The sequence below is a fragment of the Passer montanus genome, unplaced genomic scaffold, assembly GCF_014805655.1.
Source record: "Passer montanus isolate IOZ18808 unplaced genomic scaffold, ASM1480565v1 scaffold1, whole genome shotgun sequence".
Classification (NCBI taxonomy): Eukaryota; Metazoa; Chordata; class Aves; order Passeriformes; family Passeridae; genus Passer; species Passer montanus.
The window spans coordinates 22,809,536-22,836,922 of record NW_024356504.1 but is presented as its reverse complement, the minus strand read 5'-3'; the positions used below and the strand labels follow the sequence as shown (position 1 = coordinate 22,836,922).

Here is a 27,387-nt window from a genome sequence, read left to right as displayed (position 1 = left end):
GCTAGACAAGGAATTGTTTTGTCTCCCTACTCTGCGAAGAGAGCTCACCATCCCCTAATATCAAACTCAGAACTACACATTAAAGCAGTACAGAATCTGAAAAATGTAAAAGCTAAAACCTGAGGTATCAATCCCACAAATTCTCCACTGAGCCCTGAACAGGGAATGTCTGTGACCACATCCTGTGTTCTGGGGTTAAAATGCAACAGAAGAGATAATCCCCAAAACACCCTCAAGAGTTCGTGTCTGCCGTAGCTGCTCACTTCTGCAGGCCTATTTATGCTTGATTTTTCTCAAATGCTGTTAAGTGCCTATTATGAAGCTGCCCTCCAGGAGCACAAGGAATAAATAAGTGGCTCAAAGGCCCGTGGTCAGCGAGGGCAGTGGCTGGGGAGGCCGCGTGTCCCAGCCGCAGCTGGAGCGCTGCCCGGCACGTCCCGCATCCCCCGAGGATGTGCTGATCTCCTTCACCCTGAATTAAACACAGGCTGAAGTAGATGGCCTTGGACAAGCCTATCACATTTTAATAGCTTGGTAAGATCCCCTCATACTGCATACCTCGAGTTCAGGCACTTCCTCTGCCAACACAAAGACCAAGGAAAAAACTAAGATACAGAAAGTTGATATCTAAAAGACAGTAGGAACGAGATAACTTCAATCACCTTGGGGCACATCAAAGAAAACAAATATATGATTGCAGAGCTAAAACTTCAGTGAACTGTCAAAAAGAAACAATAATACTGACCTGAATTGATCAGAAAAGCAGTAAAAAGTAACATTTGCTACAAGGCTTCAACACTACAAAATACTCTGCTTCAGGAGAATTCTATCAAATACCAGAATACATTATTCAAAACTTTCCTTATTTCACAAAGCCAATATCAGCAATCCTTTAATAAATGATGCAAGCACCTGGTAAAACCAGAAGCTGCCAGCAAAAAAATTGACTTTAGAAAAATCTTTGTTAGAAGGTGACATATTTTTCATTACTATCTATTGCCATCAAGGTATAGAGATGGCTTTTTCTTCTGTAGTAATTTTATTCCAGGGGAATTCCAATTTTTTGGATGAAGTTTCACTTGATTTATTATAAATAAAGAAAACGGAATCTTCTCCTGAGTCTCTTCAGAACCAAACTGATGACGATAAGGGAAGTGGAGAAGAGTTGTTTCCAACAGGAAAAATGTTTGGAAATATTACTACCGCAATCATCAGACCTGGTTTAGAAAGTGCTAAACACACCACTCAGAATTTTTAATATTTCTGAGCATATTTAGAAACTGTGCCAGCAGAAAGCAGCATCACTGGACACCCAAAGAAAATGTAATATCGACCAGTTCACAGACACCTGCTGTATTCTCACAAGTGCAAGCACTTTATAAGCATCCCTGTCACTTCCAGTTACTGCTCTGTCACTTTAGTGCGCCTGTTTGAAAGACAGATGCTGGGAATTTTGAAAGACAGTTTGATTCAAGGTTATTCATTTATTCTGAAATTGAAAACTCATGTCTAAAACCTCTACTGCAGACATAAAGCAATTGCAGTAACATTAATATACAAATTCAGAGTCAACAAACATGACATCAGGATTCCTTTTACACCTTTGTGGCATGACACTTCTTCAAAAAATCTTGTGCTTGAAGATTTATGGTAAGCCATATTGATGAGCTCTGCCATTTAGGATGGTAATATTCACAGTGAGTATTAGTTCTTAATTATTGAAAGAAACTTTACTCAAAAATTTCCATTAAGAATTGCTTTCTAAGGAATGCAGAAAAAGGGAAAATGCAAACTGAAACTTTTATCGCATTCCTCTGAAGGAAATTCCCCAGACAGGTCAAACCTCAGGAGTCTGACAATGAACAATATACGCTATAAATCAAACTCTGCATTCCTTTCAACATCTCTATTTCCCTTTCACCAACAGTTGGGTTTGTTTGTTGATTTGTTTTTCTGTTTGTTGCTTTGGGTTTTTGTTCAGGGTTTTGGGGGGAGGATGTTTGCTTGTTTGGGTTTGTTGTTTTATTTTTTTCCCAGGAGGTAAGAGGGGGAAGTCAAAACAATTGACAGAGTCCTTGAATGTCTCATTGATTTAAACAGGATCAGCATTTCAACCCAGTACTGCCTATTTCTCAAATTGAACCCCCTTTGTTCTACCATACTGTAAGAATAAACAAGTGGTCTTCTTTCCTTCATTTAATGGCTCTGGAATGCCTCACAAGCTGATAATCCACTTGACTGAGACCATTATGGACAAGAAAGAGGTTATTTGGGTAAAGGCTGTGAAAGTAACATCTCTAGTGTTTTCCTGACAACTAACAGTATAAAAGCTTTTTAATAAACTTGCTTATTTTTGGTCATGCTTCAAGCTTTCCTATTTAAAATGTCTATTTGAAGAAAAGTTCTCCTTAAGGCCGTTTTCAAGAGAACCTGGATCTTATCCTGCTCAGCTCAAATGAATTTTTAACAATTTCCCTATGAACCACAGCAGCTTTGGCATGAATTGTCTTTGGAGTTGTAAACAGCACAACTGTGACATACAGGAAATTAAAATTTTATAAAAGCAAAAGTAGATCTAAATCAGTAGTGAATGAGCCTGCCTCCACATGGAGAGGTGAACAAGAGGGATGTGAAAGTGTTATATAAAATAGCAAACAAAAAAAAGGAGACCAACCAGGACACAAATGCCTCAAGAACAAAAGATGATTCAATTAAATTGAAAATCATCAAGAAACTAGAATAGTTTGCTCACTGCAGGGCTTCCCCATTGAACTGAGGTATGCCAGATACACACAGGGCCAAAAACCAGCAACTAAAATGAGCCCACTTAAAATATTAAGCATTAGAAACTCTCATGTTTCAGGCTCTAAGTGAAGAAAACAGAGTTTTAGGATTAAATAGCTCCTGTGTTTCTGATAAAGAGCACGTGGAAGACTGTGTGAACAGATCTGCTTACAACCCACCCATGGCCACAGAAGAGATTTCTGTTCTAGTCTGTAACATCCTCTGCACAAGCCATGACTTGTCACTACCCAGGCCTACTACTCACAGAATACTAATTTCTCAGGATTTGTGTGCAAAGTCTGAATCAACTGCTCATAACTAGGATTTTAAATCACTGGAAAGTAGTGGCAAAAACAAGTCATAATTGAGAGGGCCTGTCTCCAGTTTGAGGGAGAGATTGCTCTTCATTATGTCTCTCATTATGCCTTTCATCCTCCTGAGTAAGTCTCAGCACAGTTTGGATCTCCTTGGACCTCTTTCATCTACTATACTCTGTTTAATGACAATCCATCATTTAAAAAAGGACCCCAAAAACGACTTTCGCCAACGATAGTTGCTTAGATCATACAGACTCCACACTAGATAAAAGAAATCTTGGGAGGACCAAAGAGAGCTGAACTTAATCAGAGGGATGAAAGACAAAATGAAAATCTATCTACCCTTACATTTAAAAAAAAGGAATTTCCTTCAGATAAGAAGATCCCAACTCTCTCCCTCTGTGCCTGTTAAATATGGTGTGAGCACTGTCAGATCCTGTGGGACTTTTATGACTGAGATGCTCCAGCAATTCCTGTAAATTGTACACATTTGTATGGTGCTGTCTGAGGTGACCGGGCCACTTCCTATTGATCTAAAACCCTTTTTCCCCTCTTCCTCCCTCCTTCCTCCTAATCAAGGAAGAAATACACAGCCTGGCAAGCTTTGATGTCCCTCTGCTTTACTTCTCATTATTTTGATCTTTTAACAATCCCTCTATTGGTACATGCCCTTAGTGTACATTTTCAGGGTCCGTGCCTTCTGGCTTCAAAAGACTGTTCTACTTGATTAAGGCTTTTTATTCCTTTCTCCCAGAAAAAAAAAATGCTCTGTGTGCCACTAAGAGGCTGATATTTGTTTTGTTTTTCAGATAAGAACAGTATATAGTTAAGCTAGGGAGCCTGCTTATTCCCTTCTACAGAGGGGAATATACTGTCCTGGTTTTGAAGGAAATCAAATACATGTAATTTATCTGACGCAGTCTTCATCATCTTTATTTTACCGAAAGTCTACAGATCATTGAGTTGCCTTTGGATAAAATGCTGCACTGTAGATTGCTGTCAGGACAAATTCTCTAAGAGTCTCCTCAATTTTTATGTTGCTGGCATAAGGCTACAGTGACAGAAATGACTCAGAGTCTCTCCTGCTATTAGTTCACGTCTATAAAGTAATGTCTTGCCAATTCTCCTCCTGCCTATGAAATACTTTTAGAGCAGCTGTACCTGAGGTGGAAGCTGGGCAGACCCAGGCTGAAATATAGTTTTAAGTGTCCTCTGATGCCTGCTGACATCCCCCATTAAAAACAGGAGGGCAGTCCACCATCACTCTTCTGTGAATAACCTGTCACTGGCAAACCAGTATCAATCTTTCTTCCCCTTGTCCTATCAACTCACACCCAAAGAAAGAAAAATTGATCTAGGGGAACACATTACCTGGAAGATCAGTGGGATGTAATACAATATGAGGACAAATTTCCATGTCCCACTGCAGTGCCCAGCTGCAGATTCCAGCCATGCATATTAGCATAGACACCTCTGCTACCAGGTTTTAAGAAATTGGCCCAGGATGATTTCTATGAAAACAGGTGATTTTCTTTCTCATAAATTAAACTACAGGAATATCAAAGGCAGCTGAAATACTCAGAGAGATTGGTCCACTATACCTCACTTAGCCTCACCTGTACCCTCCCCTCCTACTCCCAGCCAATTCTAATGCTACAAAACTGAAATTAATCCCATGGAAAATCTCTCTGGGAGAGGATATCTTCCTCATTCCACTGCTGCAGGGAAAGATAAGAATGTGTACATATATGTATGCATGATACTAGCACGGCATTTTTGTCTCCTCCTCAACTTTTCCTTGTTTCTCCCTTTATGAAACACTGACAACACATTTCTGCATGAAGCAAATCTATTATCAAATCTACAGTTAAAAACAGATCAAACTTATATGTGAACTGATAGAAATCTGACACAAGCAATCTGGATTCATGTAATCCCACATCCATACTGCAGTGATCATGCTTTCCATCTCCTGTATGCAGATATACACAGTTCACTGAGAATGAAGATTAGTTTTAAATGCAAAACCAAGGGTAAAGTTTCATTAAGCTCAAGAGATTTTAATTTGTTCAGTGCTATTCACCAGAGGTAGACTCCTAAATACTTAATTTCTTTCTGTTAATGAAATTTGGATGTTTTGAAAAAAAAGGTTTCTAATCTATTGGCAAAGCAGGAATTGGAATAGCTCAAGAGAAAGTTCTGGTGTTTTTACCCGACCTCAATTGTTTGTCATTACTTACAGTTGCAGAAGGTGTTATGGAATAAAAATAAAAAGAAGGATTGCCTGTAAAATATATTCTGTTTTATGAAACAGAAGAACAAATTTCAGAAACTTGGAGATGCAAAGGAAAAAGTAAGCAAAGCATAATTTTATGATGGGTGTTTTTTCACAAGGATAATGACAGATGTAAGTCTGAATTCCAGACTTTCCTCTACAGTACTGCTGCCCCCCTTTCTACAGTGCAAGTGTTGCATTTGACTGTTTGTTTCTTTAACAAAGACTTCACTTTTCTGATTTCAGAGCATGTTCAAATTTATCCAACATGTACTTCTGGTCTGTCCTTCAAAGTACACATGTTGCAGTTACCCAGATGTGTTACAGATGTGCTCTCTAGTTCATCATCCACACTGTTAGTGACAGCACTGATGGCAGTCCAGGGTGCATGTGCCCCGTGGGAAGCTGTCAGGATCTGATCAGAAGCCATCTGAAACAGCCTGCCTGACTGACAGCAAATAGCTGATAACAGAGCTTGGATTGGGTTTTTTCAACAAGTTGCACAACCACCTTGCCCTGCATTTCTCTAGGTCATACTTCGGTACTGCACATGGGAGGGCGTCACGTGGGACTGGACTCGATGTCTTCCGGAAGTTAAGGGAATATTATCTGTGCTGCTCTTCACTTACCTTATTGCCTGACCTCCAGCCCACTGCCTTGCCAAGGAAAGAAATCAGATTATCAAAAAACAATAACAGTGAATCAATTCTGGTTTGGCTGTTTCTTACCCTCCTAGTACTCTCCGTGTGTTTTTACGCTAAAAATTGCATTATCAGCAAGAAGAGGAAAACAATGCAACTCATCTTTGTGAATTTGCAATACAATGTAATTATATCTGTAAAGTGTTGGTGAAGCCCTGGGCAGACATGGCTGATAAACAGACCAAGGCTCTTCATTCTGGAAAGGCAGTCTCCTTCCTGAACCTCAGTGCCATCCTAGACAAACTCTGCTTCACATTCTTTTCAAATGTATCACAAACAAGACTCAGCTCGTCATCAGTAATTATTTTTCCCCTCTGTTATTTGCTCCCAATGTCACCAGCTGCCAAGCAGGTGTCTTCCAGACCAGGACTCTGGCTGAGACCACTCAAGTTCAGCTCTGTTTGTGCACCTATAACCAGCTGTTACACCCTAGACTAGATCCACCAGGAAAAACACTGACCAACAAATGAACACCCAGCATCCCTCAGAATAAGGCTCAAGGTGCCATTGTCCTACCTGCCCTACCTGCTCCCTAGTACTGGAGGGAGATGCAGATGACAGGCAAGCTGCAGTCAGCTGGACAGATTGACACAGGACTGCACCAAGAGCCCTGCTCAAAAAACATCACCAGTGAACTGAAGCAGTTGAGTCTCTGCCACGTTTACTATCGTAATTGCATTCCTTGGAAAGTTCAGGTTATCACATTGCCTTCAGCCTGTAAATTGTCACAAGATTCTAATATGCACCTCCTGAAATTGGTAATTCTGTGCAAAAGCATTCTGCAACTCAAATCACATTGATGTGTTCATTTAGCTAATAAGCAGTTATATTAACTATCTACAAAACAGAAAATAAGAACTGTTGGGCGACTTATTAGCAAAAAAAAAAAAAAGTAACTGATGCTTTTTTGATGGCACATCTCATTATAAAGAGGTTACCATGAAATAATTGGAGGAGAAACAACAATAGTATATATGACCGTTACTGGTGGATAATACATGAGATAGCACAGCTAAAGGATGCCTGTTTGAAACATTTCTGTAGATACAATCTTAACAGGCTGTATCTACACTCATCCTTTCATCTTGCTTAATATGATGCATTAACTTGGTCCCTATTAGATTTGTGATCACAGTACTGCCTATGTTTTATATAAAACTGCACTGGAATTATCACTGTGTTTAGATACACTCGGGAAATTTAGACAGCAGATTGTTACCATTTTTTCTGATGATGGTAAGCTCTTGTTCTGAATCAGCCCAAAACCAGTCTTGTCTGCAATGTCCCTACAGCTATCAGACAGCTCCAGAGCAAGAGCCAGAAACCTGCAATAAAGGAGACAGGAATCTTAAATTGCCCAAGTCTGGTGCTGCCTGCATCTCACGTTTTCACTGTCAATTCATACATCAACATTTCAACTGTAACAGATTATATTTAACACTAACCATCTTAGCAAAGTCCATGTGGTGTGAATTTAAAACCAGTTAAAGCAGGAAAGGAAATATATCCTGTGTGGTCTGACAGTAGAGCAACCAAAAGAAATACACCCCAGAGATGTTCAATGGGGCTGTCCAGGATTGATCCACCCTGTGACCTCTGGTGAGACAGGGAGAGTTTTGTTCTCCAAAGCTAAGGAATAGCTTCTTATTACTGCATTGGTGAGTGTGCACTGTTGTTTTCCTGTACATAAATCAATAAACTAGCTCTAAAAATATTTCCTGCTCTGTGTCACAGCATTTCTATATTCTTGAGATGGGGAGCTACAGCTCTGAGAAGGACTTACTGTCTCATTAACAGGGGGAAATATGGTCAAACACTCCAAATGAATCAAAGCAAAGTGGCAGGAGAAAGAGAAATAAGACATGGCACTTTCCATTGCTGAAGTTTCTCCTTGCTTTTGGAAAGCAACTCGTTTTTTCATAATCATGTTGTCAGTGTATTTCCAGGGCCAGTTTTTAAAGCAGAGTCTCATTAGACCTGTCTGGTCTTTAATACATGTCTGTTTACACCGCCAATGGCGTTTGAAGCAACCTTCAAAGACACTTCCTTAAAACAGGCTTTCCATCCACTAATTAAACCTTAACAATCCCTTGTAATGAACAACACATTTTTTCCCAAAAATTGTGTATGTCCCAGGTAGTTCTTCATGTCAGCACTGAAAGGAGAGGTCATTCCTGAAGGATCCTCCATCACAAACATCTGAGACCAGGGAAGTCACCAAACAGCACCTGAAGAAGCAGCGATTCTCATGAAACCATGGAATGGTCTGAACTGGAAACCATCCAGCTCATCTCATTCCACCCCTGCCATGGGCAAGGCCAGGGTAGATCCCTGAACACTTCAGAGATGGGGGCATCCACAACTTCTCTGGTTATCCCATGCCAGAGCCTACCACTCTCGAAGGTAAGACTTTGTTCCAGCTCTACTTTTTGTCAATTTAAAGCCACTCCCCCTTGCCCTATCACTCCATGCCCTCTCCAGCTCTCTTGAAGCCCCTTCAGAGCACAGTAAGAGTCTCCAGAATCTCCCTGGAGCCTTCTCCTCTCCAGGCTGAACAACCCCAGCTCTCAGCTTGTTTTCATAGCAGAGGTTCTTTAGTCTTCTGAGCATCTCTGTGATTTCCCCTGGACCTGCTCCAGCAGGTCCACATCATTCCCATGTAAGCACCCCAGAGCTGGATGCAGAGCTCCAGGTGGGGTCTCAGAGTGGGGCAGAGGGGCAGAATCCCCTCCATCATCTGCTGCCCCCACTGCTTTGGATGCAGTCCAGGACAAGGATGGGTGTCTGGGCTTCAGTGCACATTGCCATCACTGAGCTGCTCATCAACCAACACTCCCAAGTCCTTCTTTCCAGGGCTGCTCCCAGTCCATGCTTCACCCAGCCTGTATTTCTGCTATGGATTGCACCCACCTTTGTGCAGTTCCTTTTCTCACAGTCTTGACACCTCCTAGTAAATTAGTCCCTGGTGGAGGCAAATGAGAGCTGAACAGCACCACAAGTTTGCAAAGCTCCTCATTTACTGATAGTAATGTTGTCTTATGTAACTGTCAAGCAACATCTCTTATGATGTCAAGCAACATCCTCACCCTGTTTCATTTGAGTGCCCTGTCTTGGGGGCTTTTTGCCAATCATTCCTCAACTAAGTTGAAATAACAACTATATTTATTAGTTCTATAGGCTACCTTTCTCTTTCCTATGGCACTGCTTGCTGAATAAGTTAGTCCATCAAAGCTGATGTAAAAAATGAAAGGTTATTGTAATTAGTGTAATATCTTTCCAAGACAAAACCATAAAAAACTGCAGCTTCAGACAGCTGTCATCTCCTTGGCTATTCTGCTTATTATTCACAGACAAACTCTGATATCTTCTGCATATTATGCAGTATGTTCACATGCAATTTCAGTGAAAATGCTCATGGAACAGGATCTCTATGTATCTATCTCAGAATCTTGCCAAGAGAAAGAACAGAGCTTGAAAGTCATTTCAGACCTCATTTTCCATCAGTACAGTCGTTGTCCTAAAGAGGTACACATAAACACATACTTTTTTCTTTAGAAATAATTTATATGAATTCAGTGTTCTAATATAATTGGCTAGATATGACAGTCACTGAAAACTAAAATCCTCTTTTTTATACGACAGTCAGGATATGGAGAGAAGAAAAAATCTAAAAAATGGATTCTTCAAGGAACAGTGAGACTGATTATCTTCAGAAGTAAAAGGGTAATTGCTGTCACACGGCAAAAAAGGAACCAGGAAAATTCATATGAATACTCTTTGGAGAAGAAGCACTTACTGGCTAAAGATGCTGTACTATATGTAATGCAATTACTGTGTGGAGTGGTGGTGATACCTCGAATGCAAGCTCATTCACAGGATGCCTGAATATTGCAGGACAGCATCATCTATCTCTTACACCTGGGGTTCTTCCAGTGATGGCACAGATTCCCCTGAAAACACCTACAGACTCGCAGTATCATACAAGGAAATTTAGGACAGAAGGGTCCTCTGAGGACCCAGTGCCTGCTCTAAGCAGGATCGACCTCAAAGTTAGAAAAGGCTGCTCAAGACCTTTTTATGTTGAGTGTTCAGTATCTCCAAACTATCTACAGTCTCTCTGGGCAATCTGGGAGTTTCTCTCACTCCAGCCTATGACTTGTCTTCTGTTAATTCACTATGCATCTCTGGGAAGTGTGGATCCATCTCATATATGAACTCCACACTAGACATTCTTCTAGGCTGAACAAACCAAATCCCCAGCCTCACCTCACATGGTAATCAAAAAACATGTCCAAACCACCTTCCAGTGAAGAATGGCAGGATCAGAAGTCCTCCAGTGTTGAGGTTTAAAAGCTGAAGACCCCCTGCAAGGCATGTAAGCAAAAACAGCTCCCCTGCCTAAAGGGCTGCTCCCTGACAACACAGAGCACCTCTGCACACTCCTGAGGAGTTCAAGTACCAGCAAGGACAGGTATTAACAAAACCTTTATGAAAGTTTCTCTTACTAAACACCTCTACATATAAGGTACAGAACCGCCAAAAACCCAGCAGCTTCTTTTCCAGACACAGTGTAGTCAGGGTGAGCAGCTGTGTTTCAGCTGCCTTCTCTGTGGAGATCACTCCTCCTGTTCATACAAAATATCTTTTCTTCCATGGGTTTCATCTGAGATCTCCTTTTCCTGAGACCCCACTCATCTTTAATAATACCCAGCAGAGTGGTTCTATCACTACATGTAATTATGAAAACCGAAGCTGCTACAAAAGCCACAGTTAATTACAAAAAAGTGAACGTGGCACTGGAATGATTTTTGCTTAAACTCATGACTGTAGGTTTTTCACAATTACCATAGAACAGTACATAGCCTAGGTAATTACTGGAGGGCTCTCCACAGCATAAAAGTAAGTGTGATACTCTTCTGTTATACTTCTAATTCTCTCAGAGTAAGATTAACACAAAGTTCATGCACCTACTAGAACATAAAGATTACCATCCTTCACACAGACCGAACAACACAATTTACAGATTTGAAAACATTGTGGAAAGGTTTGTGGTCAAAACCTAGTTAAAGATATTTACTCCTTTGAGTTTTAGTTTAAAACACATTTCTTCTTTCAGATACATCCCACATACTGTCAGGGCTTTTCTTTCTTTTCCTTTGTTTCCAAATTATATAAGAAATTCATTTCATCTTTAAAGAATAGCTTCTACCTTTGTGAAGGAGTAAATTATTATGTCAAGTTTCCTCAGTTAGCATACCTGTATAGCAATTTTTTTTTCAATAAAAATAACCTTTTGTTAAAGGTTTTATTTTATTTCCCAGGAGACTGATAACAGCCACATCTCCAGCCATCTGCAAGCACCACTACAGACTGATGCATACCCTGAACATTCTTCTCAACACTTCTGTTCAGACAATGGGACCACTAATTTCTAAGTGCTTAATTATGCCAAGGGCAGGAGCCCAAAGCCTTTACCCATGCTGAACTTCTTCAACAGTCTTAATGAAAATCAGGCCTCAGGCAAATCATTAGTAAAATTCAAAATCATGAGGAAATTATCCTTTCCATTTTTAGCACAAAGAATAGATTACTTCATAAAGGCCTATAGATAAATCATTTAAAGCTCACACACTTCAGCTTTAGGCAGAAAAGCGGGTTAAGATATTTGAACATCAAGCTTAGATCTCCTCCTATACTCCAAGCTATTGTGTTAGTGGTACTTTAATTCCCAGCACAGGAGAAAACTGAATTACGGAAGCAATTCCCAAAACACTTTATTTCATAAAGTACTTCAGTGAGTTTCCAAATCACCTACTGCAAAAGAGCAAAGACCCTACTCAAATGCCATGTGCGACACCTTTAGCACTGGGGCTGGATGGAGGCTCTTACCCCTGGACTGCAGGCCGTGCCCACACGCCTCACTCTGCCCCGGCGGGCCCGGGCGCACCGAGCCTGGCACCAGCACACAGGGGCTCCAGCGGTGGCTCTTCCACCTGCAGCAGAACAGCCAACAATGAAGCGCTTAAAACTGGAAAACAGAGAACAAATCTGAGCACAAACTCCAGTTACCAATCATTTGGAGTCACAAAGCTGTAATTACTCCTGACACAAGCACTGGGAACTGGAATTCAGATGCCAGGTTCACCTTCCAGGAAACCACATCCTTGTCCAGCAATGTTCCCCTTTCTCATCTTGCAGAGCATGTTTCAAAGTTAGGTAAGATACACAGGAAATAGCTCCAGAGGGCTTTGCCACCAGGCTCTCCTCCTGCTCTCACACAGCTGATGTTGTTCCCAGTCTGCTTTCCATGCTCACAGGTGTGCCATGGCACCAGGCAGAACAGAGCGTTGTGCCCCTGCATGGCACTGCCTTCAGCTCCACACTCTGCTCCAGGACAATCCCCTATGGGATGTGCAGGCTGGAGAGTCATATGCAAAGATATAATGCTTTTCTATTTACTAATATTGCACAACAGATGGGCCACAGAATCTTAATGAAGAGCAGTGAGTAACTGCTCTATTGCATTATTTGTCTAATCAGAACTTTTTAAGTGTGTACTATTCACTGGCGGGAGAGTACCAGGGGAAAAGACAAGAGTTTCTGTAATAACCATGCAATTATGATTCAGGCACTCTAGGGCTTGTGGTCCCAAAATAGCTTACACTGATTTTTAGATACAATGAGAGGGGAGTTCCCAGTAACAGCTTCCTTGCACACATCAGGCCCTGAGGTTACTATTTCTAGGAGCTGTGTCTGTTGGTGCTTATTCTGATGATGCCAGATCTACTGAAATCTCCAGTTTGAACTCTAATTTTACATATTTTGCAAGGCACATTATTTGCTTTAAACTCTGCATTTTCCAACATTATCTAATTTTCTGGTGAAAATTGTGCAGGACAAGAGTCATTTCTGGAGAAGAGGACACCCATTACAGACTGATTCCAAGCCAACAGTTTTTACCTATACACTGGACAGATGGGAACATCTTCACATTCTCGTTCCTCATACAAGGTGTCTGGACATGCCTGTCCCCCACTGGCAGAATCCTGAAGGATAATCCTGTACCGGGACTGCTTAACTGCAGTGGCATTGCCTGTAAAGAAAACAAGACATGGTTGTCATCCCAAATTAGTGATTTAGCTGCCTTGGTTAGAAACATTCTCTGTGTTTCATTTATATTTTGAAACTATGAGCATTCTAACATTTCTTCCTTTAAAATTACCAGTAGCTCAGCAGGACAGCAGCTGGAAGGATGATAAATCAACAGCCTAAGAAATGCATCAAAAACCATCTATTTAACAGAACACCAAATCAAGTAAGACAATAAATAAATAAGAAAATAAACACCTTAAGTGGGAAAAAGAATAAAAGCCAAAGAAACAAACTGTCATAAAGGAAGGTTTTGTTTCTGAGATCACATTCTGGTGGTCTCAGGCTGCTACCAGTAACCCATCTTTATGGCTCTAGAAATCAGAGATGATAACTTGCTGATAGGAAAACCATTGCAACCAACAGAGGCTAACTCTCTACTTAACCTGAGTTGATGCAAGACCAATCCATCTAGAAACACAGTTCACAAAATCCATGCACAGAATGCAGCAGGAAAGACAAGAACAAGATTTATCTGTCTCTACAGCTAAAGCAAACACAATTCTTGGCTGTGTAATTGGTATGAGCAAACTGAGAGCTGGTTTAACCACTACATATGGCATTCTCTGGGTACTGTACTCTCACACTTCAAAAACAGGTGCTGGAAAAGTAAAAAGGGATCTCAGGAGAATTCCTTGAAGTATTACAGAGCACATAAAAAACTTTAAATAATAGACTTCATCAAATATGTCTGAAAGAGGAAAGTAATGTGCCAATAAGCCCACCATGAGTATTATTTTTCCAGCTCAGAATAAGAGCAAAGCTGCAGCACCAAAATTACAATGGAGTAGAATAAAAGAAAAACTTAGAAACCACATCATGAGCACAAAACACAAGCAGAGATCGAAGAAAAATGTTGACTTTAAAAATACCAAGTCATACAAGCCTCCACTGGCACATGTGCCACCACTGTGAGATCACTGCAAAGGGACACTGCACTGGCAGGAGGCTGCTCAGCACAGCTGCTGCCCTGTGCAGGAAAAGCACATCCAGAGAGATCCCTCTCCTGCTGCTTTCACAGCCACTACCTGAGGCAGCTCTACAGCTTCCTAGAGCCTCCTTTCACAGCCTGATTTGCTGCCTCACAGAAAAGAGCCTTTTCTTACAACCTAGCCCACACCATCGCTCCTGGAAATTAAACTGTTTTATCTTCTGTCCACTACATGAAGAAAAGAGTTTATCCCTGTCACCTAATGCATAACCTTTACAAAATTGCAAGGGATTGCATCCATTCTAAGTCTTCCCCTCTCTAAACTAAGCAAACCCAGTCTTTGTAGGGCCAATTCAATTCCCTCTCATTGCTCACTTTCACACAGTGCCCGAAAATGTGCAGCCTCCCCAGGGCACAGTACAGTGACCCCTCAGGGGTCTCACACACAACACACCCAGGAATCTGACAAGCCTGGTGTGAGTTTCAGCACTTCTAATTGCTGACTTCCATTCATTTTGTAGTCCATTGCATCTCCAGAGGTGCCTGAGGCCACAAAGACTATTTAGGGAGCAGAGCACTTGACACACAGAAGAGACCAAGGATGCTGGGACTCTTCAGCTTGGAGAGAAGGCTCACAGGATCTTATCAGTGTGTATCAATACACTACAAGAGGCAGTAAAGGAGACACAGACTATTTTCACTGTGATATCCACTCTGAGATTTTTCAAGCAGCTGAGTACCCATTTAAGAGTCATTTAATTTAAGCCACTGTTCCTCAGCTTCCTGATAAAAGTTTAATGTGTCAAAAATCTACCACTTCCCTTAATTAGAACAGCTACTCTGTCGAAAAAAAAAGAGGAGATGAAATTTATTGGGCACAATTTGTTCTCAGTAAATCCTTACTGGCCAGTTTATTACAATCTGATTCTTGAACTGTTTATATCTTGAGTAATAACATGTTCTTGTGTCTTTCTACATAATGAAGTTAGGATGAGTAATCTACAACTTTTTTGTTGGAGGAGCAGAGGTGAGAGGGCGAGATTTGGTTTGGTCTGCCTTGGTATTACTGAGTTTTAGTTTTTTAAGACATAATTTCTCGCCCATGAGAGAATCACCTGATGCTCTGGCATTACTTTACTACTTCCTTCTTATTCACACAACCTCACTGACATGGGAACAGCTACTCATTGGAAACACTCCTGGGTCCACCTTTCTCCTGGCTGCAGACAGGAAACAACAGCAACAACTGCACATTCCCCATGCTGTACTTCCCCCATTTCTCAGAATGTACATTTCATTCAGTTCCCTTTATTTTTAATCCATTTATGCAACTTTCACTGTCTAATATCCACCAGCTAAGTCTGCATTCTTGATTTCTTGTTTCTAATCTTTGTGAAACAATATGAGAATCCAAAAGGAAACAGGTTCCTGAACACCTCTGATAGTAAGAAATAAAAGAGCTTCTCTAGGGGTGTTTGGTGCTCCTCTTCATGGTTTGAACCTTGAACTTGTAAATCACTTACAGACTGACACATGCCTTGCTCCCCAGTGCTACTGGCTTGCTATTAGCACAGTTTCAGAATAGAAATTATAATCCAGAAGGGCTTCAGCCCCTTAGAGAGGCTTTCTTGGAGCTTCCAGGTCTTCTGTACTCCTGTCTGCATAGAACAAGTTCCCAAGAGGTGTAGATACCAATTCCTGCAGTTTGTCGAAGTCTTTTCTGTTCCTTTTTTTTAATGTCTTGTTGATATTGCCATCCTTCCTTTCCAAGAATCATGAACTCCATCACTTTATGATGATTTTCATTCAAATTATCTACCACGATTTGAATCTTACCCATTTCCTTCCTATTAATCAGTACCAAATCTAAATGAGCTTCCCACAGTCATTTTCTCCACCTCAAGAAACTAAATTATCCTCAACATTTATTGCACCTTACTCAAACCCCATTTTCAAAATTGAATTTCCTCCCTGGCTTTTCTGTAGCATTCCTTACAAATGTTAATGAGCATAATTTTTATATTTCAGTTAAAATTGCTATAGCCTAATTTTTCCAGAGTACCAGCACTGTGGAGAACTGTCCTTTTAAAGCCAAACTGATTTGCAGCATGGCTATGACTGTTTGCCCTCCTGAAAAAAAGTCAAGCCTCAGGACCATCTTAACTTCTCTGTCCTTGACTTTGCAACTCAGATAATGTTGTTTGAGAATTTCAGGGTTGCCTTATCTCTGCTTCCACTCCCTGCTCCTGTGCCACCAGCCTCCATTCTCCTCCTTTGCAGAGCCATACAGCTCCTACCAAGCCACTCTTACTCCTCCCTGGATCTTGCATCCTTCTTTCCTCTGTCTTTCACCCCCAGGGCTCACAGAGCTGCACCAACACTCTCAAGTGAGGGACAAAATCCCTTTTCACTCCTGGAACATGTGCTGTATCAGGCCCAGTTTCCACAGAAAACATTCAGCTTCCCACTCTGATCCTGAGCAGATGGAAAGCCAGAGTCTGGTCAACACGAGACTCTGCTCACAAATTTTCTGAGATTTTCTGGGATTTTAGTCACCAAAATCAGTGCTGTCTGCAACACCTTTATAGAGATAAGAGCTCTTAAGTCTTCCACTTTGACCAGCTCTGGTTTTGCGTCTATGAGGATTGGAAGTGGCAGATCATGGACTGTCTGACACAAGGTAGAGGTTGTTGGAATTTCTTATTGTGGCACACCATGTATTTTATCCACTTTTATCTGTCTCATTTCAAATCTGATTTAAGGCATGGGGAAAAATAGGACAGCTACTATCTAACATTTCATGTAAACTTGTTTAGAGAATTAAGTAACTGAAATTTCAAACCTTCCTCCTGGACAACCAATGCCCAGAAGAGAAGAGGCACTTACAGATACCATCTATTTTCAGAAGGCAGATGAAAAATGTTATTTATTGTTAGTTGTTTGCCTTTTTTAATCTCCCTGTTTTAAATCTATGCTGACAGACCAGGGAGTACCTCATCCATACTGAAAGCAGTTGCCTCTCCAGGCCACCTTCACCCCCAGGAAAGCAGGTGACAGAGGAAAATCCACCTGCTGCTCATTCAGACCATTTCACATCCTGAAACCACCCTACTGCTTCTTTGATTCTTTTTTCAATCCATCCTCAAAGCCCAGGTAAAACAGATACATTACAGAAGACTGAAGTAGACAGTTGCCACCTGTAAGTACCTGAAATGGCAGAGAATCAATAACTTGCAACAACCTCCCTGCTCCTGCCTCCCCAACAGGTGCTGGGACTCAGTGGCACTTCCTTTGTGAATTATGTTGTCCACCCATCTGTTACTGCCCTAAGTTCAGTGCTATCTGCACTTCAGAGGCTGGAGATAATCTTCTGCCAGATGACAGACGGTTGTCTGATGACATTTAAATGTAGGGAAAATGTCAGCTTTTTTACTGTGAGATGGTAAACTTGGATGTATTTCCTCAGATAAACTACAAACAGCTCAACTGGTAAAGTTCTGTGTAAAGCTGATTTAGTGATTCCATGTTTGTCTAAGTTCTGATCTTATGCTGGTACACAATTAATTTTAAATCTGCCAGGCAATACCTGTTCCTGCTTGATCTGATTAGTAATTCACCATCTGTATATTGCTTTCATTAAATACAACTTTTCCATAAAAAAACCCACAACACCCCTAACAACTCACGTATGTATAGTGGCTTTGAAATTTCATTATCGTGCTGAGGTTTTAATTGTGCAATGCAAATTAAAAAAAAAAAATCTTGCAATGCAGCCATATCAATAACAGATTTAGCAAAAAACAAACTCCCTCATCTAAGAAGTTTTAATTTAGAATTATATTAAAATGATAACACTGCCAAGGAGGTTAAATAATTAATTTCTTCTCATTTTAATTGTAGACTATTATTTAATAAACAAAGTAATTTACCAGGTAATTTATTCTACTCCTTCATAGGCAGCTCATTTAAAGTCTAAAAATAAATTGCTAATTAAAACAGGATTCACTGTTTTAGAAAGCAACTCATTTTCCTGTAAAATCTAACAAGGACTATGCTAAAGCATCCACTGATAATCTTTGAAGGGCAAGGAAACTACCAACAATAATGAAGTATTCTGATAAGTAAGCAGACTTTCATCTGAACAATTAATGAAACACAAATTCGTCAGAAAATCCAACGCTAGATGATTATAAAGAAACTTTGTTGAACACTCGTTGTGCCTCAAAGTTAACCAACAAGATCAAAGATGTTTGGCCCTTGAAAAAACACAAAGCACAGGAGGTACTTGCACACCCCTGCACATACACCCAGGTTGGTTGAGAAAATTACATTTGATATGTAATTGCAATATGCAATATGCAATTTCACGTGCAGCCACACAGCACAGGGGCCTTGGAGTTGTGACTCTGAAGGCAGAAACCCAGAAGGAATTTTTTTCTAGGCAAAGAGAATTCACATCTCCAAAGCTGCTCACAAGGATCCCACCTGCCCAAGGACAGGAACTCAAAAGTCAAGGTCCAAAGTCCTCAGTTCCAAAGTTCATGCAGATGAATGCCCTAAAAATTACTAGACTGGTGTGAACTTCATCTGCCACATGTTTCTAGGCCAATGCTCTAATTTTTCCCCCAAATTTTGACTTCTTTAAGGCTTACCAGGCTGACAGGCTGTGGGGCAGGGTGTCCACTCACTGAACAGTGTAACAACACAGTCCTTCCTGCAGGGGAGGACACACGGCCGCACCGCCTCGGGCCGGATGGACTCCGGACACCTGTGGATAAAACACAATAAAAATTAAAACTATGGAGAAAGAGTTTATTCCTAAGACCTTCACAGAGCTGTGAGCACACTGCCATATCAAAGACCACTCCTGGTCAGAGCAAGCCTTATTTTTCTTTTCACTCACACAATTCAGCTGAATTTACTACATCTCAAGGATTTAAAAAAAAAAAAAAAATTGTTTTTAAAAACGGGGAGCTTAGCTTGATGACTACAGGCTAAATGTAGCTCTGTCTGTGACATCAAAGCTCATGGGAGTAAAACAGATATATTTATTACCAAAGAAAGCGAGTAGTTATGTTTATAAAGTAGTCCTGTTTTAGCACAACATGCAACAGCCTTCAAACCACCTGTCTGTAAGGGCTGATGACATATTCCTCAACTTTCAACCCCCAAGGAACACAAAAATAGTTTCAAGTGCAATACAGTACAAAGAGCTCTGTGATTTTCTTCATTCATTTTTAACTCCTACATGGAAAACATGTCATACACATTCTAATAAAAGTTTCAGACACAGTTAATATATGAGGACTTGAAGAGTAGAAAAGGGACAATTTTATGGAATCTGTCAGATCTTGCAGATCAAGTTGGTGAACAGGAAGAGAATTACTCTTTCTTACCCCTTATTAATTTCTATTAAAAAGATCACTCAACAATACTTGGTAATGCATGCAACCCAAAATGATCCCATTTGTAGGAGGAATGTGCTACTAACTCATACAAGAAAAAAAAAAAAAGTTAAAACCAGGATTCAGCTACTTAAGTGTTTACTTACCCCCCTTCAGTTCCATTTCCTCTTACACCACCTCAAGAGTGCAGGGGGCAAACAACTATTTTAGGCATTACATAACTCTATGAGCAATATGTTTAATTAGGTAAAGTTCAAGTTTATCAATGCATTTGAGATATACACGAATACCAGATTTCTTTCATTTTATTTCATTAACCCCATTAACCTCAAGAATTTTAATTAACTTTACTAAAATCAGCACAGTCTGCTCACACAAACAGCATTGTTTTGAGAGTTACAATAGGAAACTCAGTTCTAAGTCTCTAGACTCATTAATGGTGCAAAAATAATTAGCAACGTCTTGATTTTTCGATATTAAGGAAAACATCTGTGCTACTTATTTTCCTCATTTAGTAAAGCAAAGCAAAATTTGGGATATTTCTACTGCAGAATATGTAATTCTGCTGTGTTGCTATCACATTATGGATGTTATATAAACCAAGTGAACAATATAGATCACACATATGGTACTGCCTTATTGGAGTGTAAATATAATGCAAAATCTATTTACTTTTTCTATTTGATTAGAGCACTGCTAATAAGGTGTTGCTCAACATTACATGCAAATGTATTTTATATTTTCCTCACACCTGTCCTTCAGGGAAAATATTTGCAGAAAGCTGTAAATTAGAGTAGCAGAGAAGCTACAGCAAAAAATCACCACTGAAAGCATGCTTTTTGCCTGGATTTACATGGAAAATTAAAATGGGCTGGATATGTGGTTCGTGATGGTGTAGTGATGGAGCAGTACCTGGAGGGTTAGTCCTGCAATGAAATTATTTCCATGCTGCAGAGTCCATACACTTGCTGAAAATGCCTTTATACATCATGTATATTATATAAACACTACCGAGCTTTCTATAAATACCTTTTGGGAGTGACCTGGCCAGAGCTGCTCTTCCTGCAGAAGACTTTCCTTGTCTGAATGCCCACCCCACAGGTGGCCTCCCCGCTCCAGCTGGAGGTGGTGTTGAGCGCCGTGCCCAGCACGTCCTCGGAGCAGGAGCTCCAGGGAGACACTTCCCAGAAGAAATGCACACACTGGTGCTCATTGCAGGCACGCTGCTCCTGCAGGGCTCGCTCAGGGGGACAGGCTTTTCCACCTGGAAAGGGTCAAGAGAACATCACATCCTCGTCTCACGGCGTGTGGCAAAAGGAAGATGAGGAAAAAGTTTTTTTAAAAAGCCAGGTTTGCACAATACCTTTCTCTTTCCCCTTCCCCGCCCCCTACAAAAAATAAATAAATAAAGCTTAAATAAAGCTGTTGACCTTTATGGCTGCAATAACAACCTTCTAAAATATTGTTTCCTCATTAAACTAGCCTTGCATAAAATTGTATTCCAATGCATAATGGAAACAGAAACAGGCAAAGTATATTTCTGAGTTACTTTATCAATAACTCCTACACACAGCCAAGTTAATTCCATTTAAATGCCAGTATCACTCAGTAAACATGCAATCAGGTTTAAAGACGAATTAAGCATTATTTTTATGTTCATTCTCCCTGCTAATCTCCCAAGCAGGAACATCTCTCTCTCATATTTGGACTCTATTCACGTTTGCCTTAAAGATTTGAGCAGTAGAGGAAGCTGAACTGTAATGACAGCAGGATGCATCAAATGACACCCACATCTACAAATCAAGGAGGGGGGAAACTTGAAAGGCACATCTGGAGTATGAAGCCTTCACTTCTTTTAAGCACCATCCTTCAAATCCATGTCCAAAGATTTTGCTGAGCTGCTGCACTTTGTCAGCAACTGGTGACAAAGCCCCAAAGTAGAGGACTTTGAGGAGCCTCCCCAGAAGCTGTAACACTCCAGCCAGCAGCCTGAATTCACCCATCACAGCAGATGATGCTAGCTCAAAAAGCTACGGAGCAATGCAGCAAAATTTAACAGTAAGCATTGTCATTTTAAGAAGAAAGAAGCAAAAATTACTAAAATCAAAACCATTCTCCTCCAGGAGGGAGAACCCAGACAACTTGGGACACAGCCAAAGTGCTGGAGGTTTTGAAAGAGCTGAAGTGCTGGTGACAGATACCACAAGGTTCAGAGCACATTTACACCCTGCTAAAATCAACAGGAGATGAAGGGATGTCAAAGGGATGCAATTGCCTTACAGGACTGACCCTCCTGAAAAACGGTAAGGCCCCAAATGGCCACAATGAATAGCAGTGAGAAAACAAAAAGAGAGAAACTACCTAACCCACTGGATAATCATGTCACATTACCATTCATCTTTTCATGAAAATGGACTGTTCCACACAGCGTTCAGTCTCAGAAATGTTTAGAATGATGATGGAGTAGAAAATGTCCCAGGTAGCTTATTTCCTGAAGAATCTGACTTGGCAGGAAAAACACAAACCAATTCTTTTTCTTGTGTGTTTGAGACACATCTTAAAAATAAAAAAATTGTAACCAGCAAATGGCAAAACACCTGATCCATTAGTAAGGAAAAAAAACCCAAAACTAAAGAACATTTTCAACTCAAATTTTTAACTTCCCAGAGAAAAATTACAGTGGTTTTTTTTTTAATATTATGTTAGTCACAATATGTTAATGAAGCTCTCCTAAACAAGGCTGATTTAACTTAACATATAAAGAAATGTCTTATCCAAACTTGCCTGCAACACTGCAAGCAGGAGATGCTGTTTTTATAAATAGCACAAGGGCCTGTCCACTTTCTGCATTTCATTGATAACTTTTGTACAAAGAAAGCAGGACAACATGCCCTTGCCTGGCCATTCCAGTAGCCATTTAAATATTATTTATGATGTTCAGCAGTTCCTATAATTCATTTTACACCTGCTGGAAGTATCTGCCCCATGATCTCCTCTTGCACCAGGTTTCAGACACTTGCTGTGTAAAGAATTATCTTTTAAAACCTGACTGAAATCAAATCCCACAAGTTTCATCAACAGCTTCCTGGTTATCATATTCTGGGAGCAGGTAAAAAGCTTGGAGAAAATGACCCAAAATTTCCTTAAGTCCTTCAACAGTAGAGCCACAGCTGACACTTCCTCCGTTGACACAGGCCAAACAAAATGGCCCTTGCAAAGGTACCAGAGCTCTGTAGAAGTCAGGTGCTTAGCTGTGAGCTGGGTGTTAAAAAGGTAGAAAAAGCAGGTAATTCAAAATTGCCTTAATATTGCAGTAATAATAGTATTAACTCCACTTCCACTCTCCCAAATTTCAATCACTATCTGCACACAGATGTGTGACTCTGCACAGCAAATTGTAACCCCACTGCTAAAGCTGCACAGAAAAAGTCAGCGAGTTTGATTTTAATAGTTAATTATTTCTTCCTGAGAAAGTTCAAGTACTCAGTTCAGAGTACACCATTTTTAGGTTAGTGCCTTTCAGGCTGAGATGATTGTGCTTGTGTACTTCCAGAATTCACTCCTTCACCATTTCACTCTCGTAATTCCATGTTTTATCTGTTATTTGGAGTCATTATTTCCATGGAAAATATGAGACCAACTCTATTTTCATTTTAATTATTCTCTAGCTCATAGACTTTTTTAGTAGTAGTTATTATCATTCAATCAACAATTATCTTCATCCTGAAGGGTCCCAATTTTCTTCACAAGTGCTTATGAGGATCTTTATGTGAATACAGACCTTTCACATGAGTAAGGGTTTGAGAGATCAAGTCCTTACATTAGTCCAGAAACAGTGGGTGGCTTTAATTATAATTTATAAAATAGCATTTAACAGAGCTTGTCCTGGACTAGATTTGCATCTAAAAGTGTTTTGCTCTGCATTAACTGCACCCAGTTTTAGCACTAGCAAGTATTTTATGTCAACAAGGCTTTAGTCTGTTGGACCTCTTCACATTTTATGAATTTTTATGCACTTGATCCAAGACCTTCCAAATCCTGTGTGATAAACCAACACATAAAGTAATTATCATATGTGTAACTGAATTAGAAGACTACACTTCTAATACAAAAAGGTTTGTTTATATATAGCTGTATCACCGATGTTAATATGTAAAAAAACAGATACATTATATGTCCATGAAGATCAAGAAGAAATTACATGTATTTACGCGCTGTTTACTTACTACAACAAGCAGGTCCACACATTCCAGGTCTTACATTTAAAAAAAAAAAAAAAAACAAGTCCTTTTCCATTTTCTCATTTTTCACAGCCCACTGGTTTTAAATCATTACTGATATGTTCCCATATAAAGACACTTGCATGACAACTCTGTCATGCAGCAATTTTACTGGTAGAGGATGAAGCTCTCCAGAACCAAATTCACACCCAGACAGGCCCTCAACAGCCAGCAATTCAGAGGCTGAAGTAAATAGTTTTCAACTGTGACAGAATTTCTCCAAGTGACACATGAACTCCAGCCCATCAAGATCTCTTAGACTCTCGGCAGAGACAAGCATTCAGCATTATCCCTGATTCCTGAGGAACTGGGATTAGCTCTTGGCTCAGGAAAGGAAGTCAATGCATGAAAGGAACAATGATTGTCCAGCAATGTTCAGCACTCACCCTCGGCTGGAAGGGCCACGATGGACCTGCTCCTGCTCTGAGTGCCCTCGGCGTTTTTGCTGGAGCAGGAGTGGGAGCAGGGGGACCACGGGGACCACTCGCTGAGCACACAGTCCCTGGCACAAGGGACTTCACAAGCCACCACCTCAGGACGGGGAAGATCCGAGCAGAGGTGATGTGGAACTTCTTCACCTGGAGCAAATGGAACAAGACAGACATGGAGGGAGGCACGGCTTGGTTCAACACCCACAGCCTGCACCAAACACACTGGCTTCATGTCACACGTCCACCTGCCTGTGGAGGAATGTGCTACAGAACAGCATGTGGTGAGGCTTCAGGCTGCAAAGTGTAATACTTGAACAACTATCTTAAAAATTTATTCAGGAAAGCAAAGAACAAAAAAACGTGTTTCAAGCTCAGTGTGTGACATCTTGGCTGCAGTCCATTCTCTGAAGCAGGTACGCGAAAGGAATGGGATAATTTTGTCAAAAGAAAGCTGTAATATCTCAACAGAACTAACGATAATTGCCCCATATTTTCTAGCAATCTCTACTTACAGAACTTATTTTCCACAGTTCAAACTGTGCAGGCCCCCAAAGAAGTCAAGATTCTTTTTCCTGTAGGCCAGAGAAGTTTTGGTCCTTCCCCTTCAGCCTCCCCAGAATGAGCCACTCTTATTTCTGACTCTTGCCTCTCACCCAAAAGCGAGGAGATCTAAAATTATTAATCTATTGGGCCACCACCATTCAAGAGAGAAATACTTTCTGCTGCAGATGAACCAAGAGGCCTGGACCAAAGCAGACGTCCTGATGAGAAGCATCTTTTCAAAAGCCCTTTCAACAAGAAGGACAGTGGGGAAAACCTGCCAACCAGAAGAACTACTGCCAGAATGAGCAGCAAAATGAGGCACATGAGGAATGTCATGTGGAATACAACACAGAGAACTATTGTTTTTAGAAAGGAAAAGAAACTATTATTTTAAATAAGAAATTTAAGTAATTACATAGAACTTATAAGGATATTATAATTCATAAAAATTCATAAAATATAACTCTTTTAGTACTGAATTACATCCAATGTCTTACAAATGTATTTTAAGCAATGAACAGTCATGACTGACTTTGCTACACTGTCCAATTATTTAGTATTTCTGGATCCTCAGGAAACTTCAGCTACATCTGAAGTTTCTAGAAGCTCAACTGTTTATAAACAAAAGGGTCCCATCACATGTTACCTCCTCTTTTGCCCTTATAGTAGTCACAAACCTCTCCTTCAAGATTTCTTTAATTATGAACCTAGGGAAAAAAACCATAATGACTATCCAGCCTTAATTATACGTTAAAAAAATAAAAAAATTATAATGGCAGAAAGTGCCTCTTTCACCTCACACTCCAGGAACAGGCTCAGTAACAAGGCAGCCCAGGAAGCAATTATAACTGGGAGGGTAGAAAACTGAACTGCTTTTACAAGAATCCACATCTACAAGTGAGTAAATAAGAGAGGCAGGCTGTGAGCACATAAAGCTGTCAACAGCACAGCGCTATTATCTGCAGTTGCATCCCTAAATGAAGACAGGCTCATCACCCTCAAGGCACAGATAAAACTTTTCAAGCGTATTATGAGAAGGAACAGCAGATCCAGCAGGCAATCAGACTGCAAGATATGGTTAAAAATGCTTTGGTTTTATACTCCCTTTCCTTCATGCTCACCTGGAAAGGCTCGATGTGCCCAGTGTTTGCACCACCACCCTACACAGAGCCCCCATCCATTGGTGCTGCAATTGGCATCCCAAGCAAAACCAAACTGAAAACACTTTGACCAGCCTCTGTACCACCACTGCTGCTTTGGATGCTCACCTAATGCTAAGAACAACCTCCAGAAAAAAAAAAAAAAAAACAATGTGAAAACAGCAAATAAACCTGTTAGGCTTATTCCAGCTGTCTTCCCAAGTCACCTAAGCGTCAAAATCCGCACTAACGTCTGACAGCTTGTCTGTACGGCTGCAGGTAAGGCAGGGCGGCCGGGCAGGCTGATTTTAGGAGTCTGGTACAGCAGCATCAAGAGATTACATGCTGTGGTGAAGCAGGGTGAAACACCTTCCTCCCCTCCAGCACTGACAGGGAAGCAGGTGGACAGCCAGGGACAGGCTTCAGAACCAGGTGGGATGAGGTGGGACATTGGCCCTGAAAGCACGAGCCCCACCCCTCCATCCACAGCTCAGGTTATCTGTTACATCAGCACTTTATGGATAGAAAGTGCCATGATGTTCACCAAATTCTGAATTTAGCCATTTTTTTCCCACCAATCAGACTGTACTACAGATCTAAGCATCAGAGAAGAACTACTTATTGAAAGCAAGAAAGCCTTTCCGCTGATTTAATCAGACTTTTAAAAACTCAAATCACTCCTCTCAGAAGATGATTTAAAACACTTGGGGCCCCTTTGAGGTGGCTTTTTCCACCCATAAGCTCACATTGTCACATATTGTGGGGTGACCACCCTGTGGGGAAGGGAGGCAAATACACTTTCAACTTCCTCCTTCCAGGATTTCTTTTCAGACTGGATTTACAGCAGGTGACAGGGACACTGCAAACAGAGACTGCAATTCACAATTCCTGGGCAAAGAAAGGAAGCTTTGTGCTTTGTTAGAAAGAGTTTACCACCGGGTGCATGAAGGCACAATTCAACTCTCACTTTGATTTACTTTATAGCTCCATTTGCCGTGTTCAGGTTTAATCACTGCCTTCTATTACTGCAGAAGGGGAATTTCTTCTGTGCCAGCCGCCTGGCAGAGAATTCTCAGAAAACTACTGTATACTACAAAGGGAGGTAATAATCTTTAATTTTCCATGAAAAATACTAGAACAGGACATAGCTGAAGTGTGCTTTATGCATTGTTGCAGATTTAAAGGGAATATTAAATTCTCAAGAGCTTCCAAACTGTCCACTCATTACCTTGAAAGTATAATTCTTATCTCACATATGGCTGAATAATCTTTCTAGATCTTTCCATAATCTTTACATCCACAAGGCGTGTTCCGTGGAGCCAGATGGAGGATCCACCTAAATGTACTGAGGAAGCTGGCAGAAGAGCTCACCACGCCACACTCCACTTTTTTACTAGAAGTCCTGGCTATCCAGGAAAGTCCCAGAGGTGAT

The 27,387-nt window shown here is 40.7% G+C and overlaps 1 protein-coding gene across 3 annotated transcripts in view; it reads right to left on the bottom strand.

Moving 5' to 3' along the window:
• Window positions 1–27,387, bottom strand: part of THSD7B (thrombospondin type 1 domain containing 7B) — a 299,219-nt gene that overhangs the window by 110,991 nt on the left and 160,841 nt on the right. For all 3 annotated transcript variants that reach the window (XM_039702274.1, XM_039702266.1, XM_039702283.1), the window contains exons 9-13: window positions 24,229–24,420; window positions 20,592–20,826; window positions 18,810–18,925; window positions 13,038–13,170; window positions 11,967–12,070 (exon numbers count right to left, since the gene is read on the bottom strand). In XM_039702274.1, the coding sequence (XP_039558208.1) occupies window positions 11,967–12,070; window positions 13,038–13,170; window positions 18,810–18,925; window positions 20,592–20,826; window positions 24,229–24,420 (780 nt within the window). The remainder of the gene's footprint in view (window positions 1–11,966; window positions 12,071–13,037; window positions 13,171–18,809; window positions 18,926–20,591; window positions 20,827–24,228; window positions 24,421–27,387) is intronic.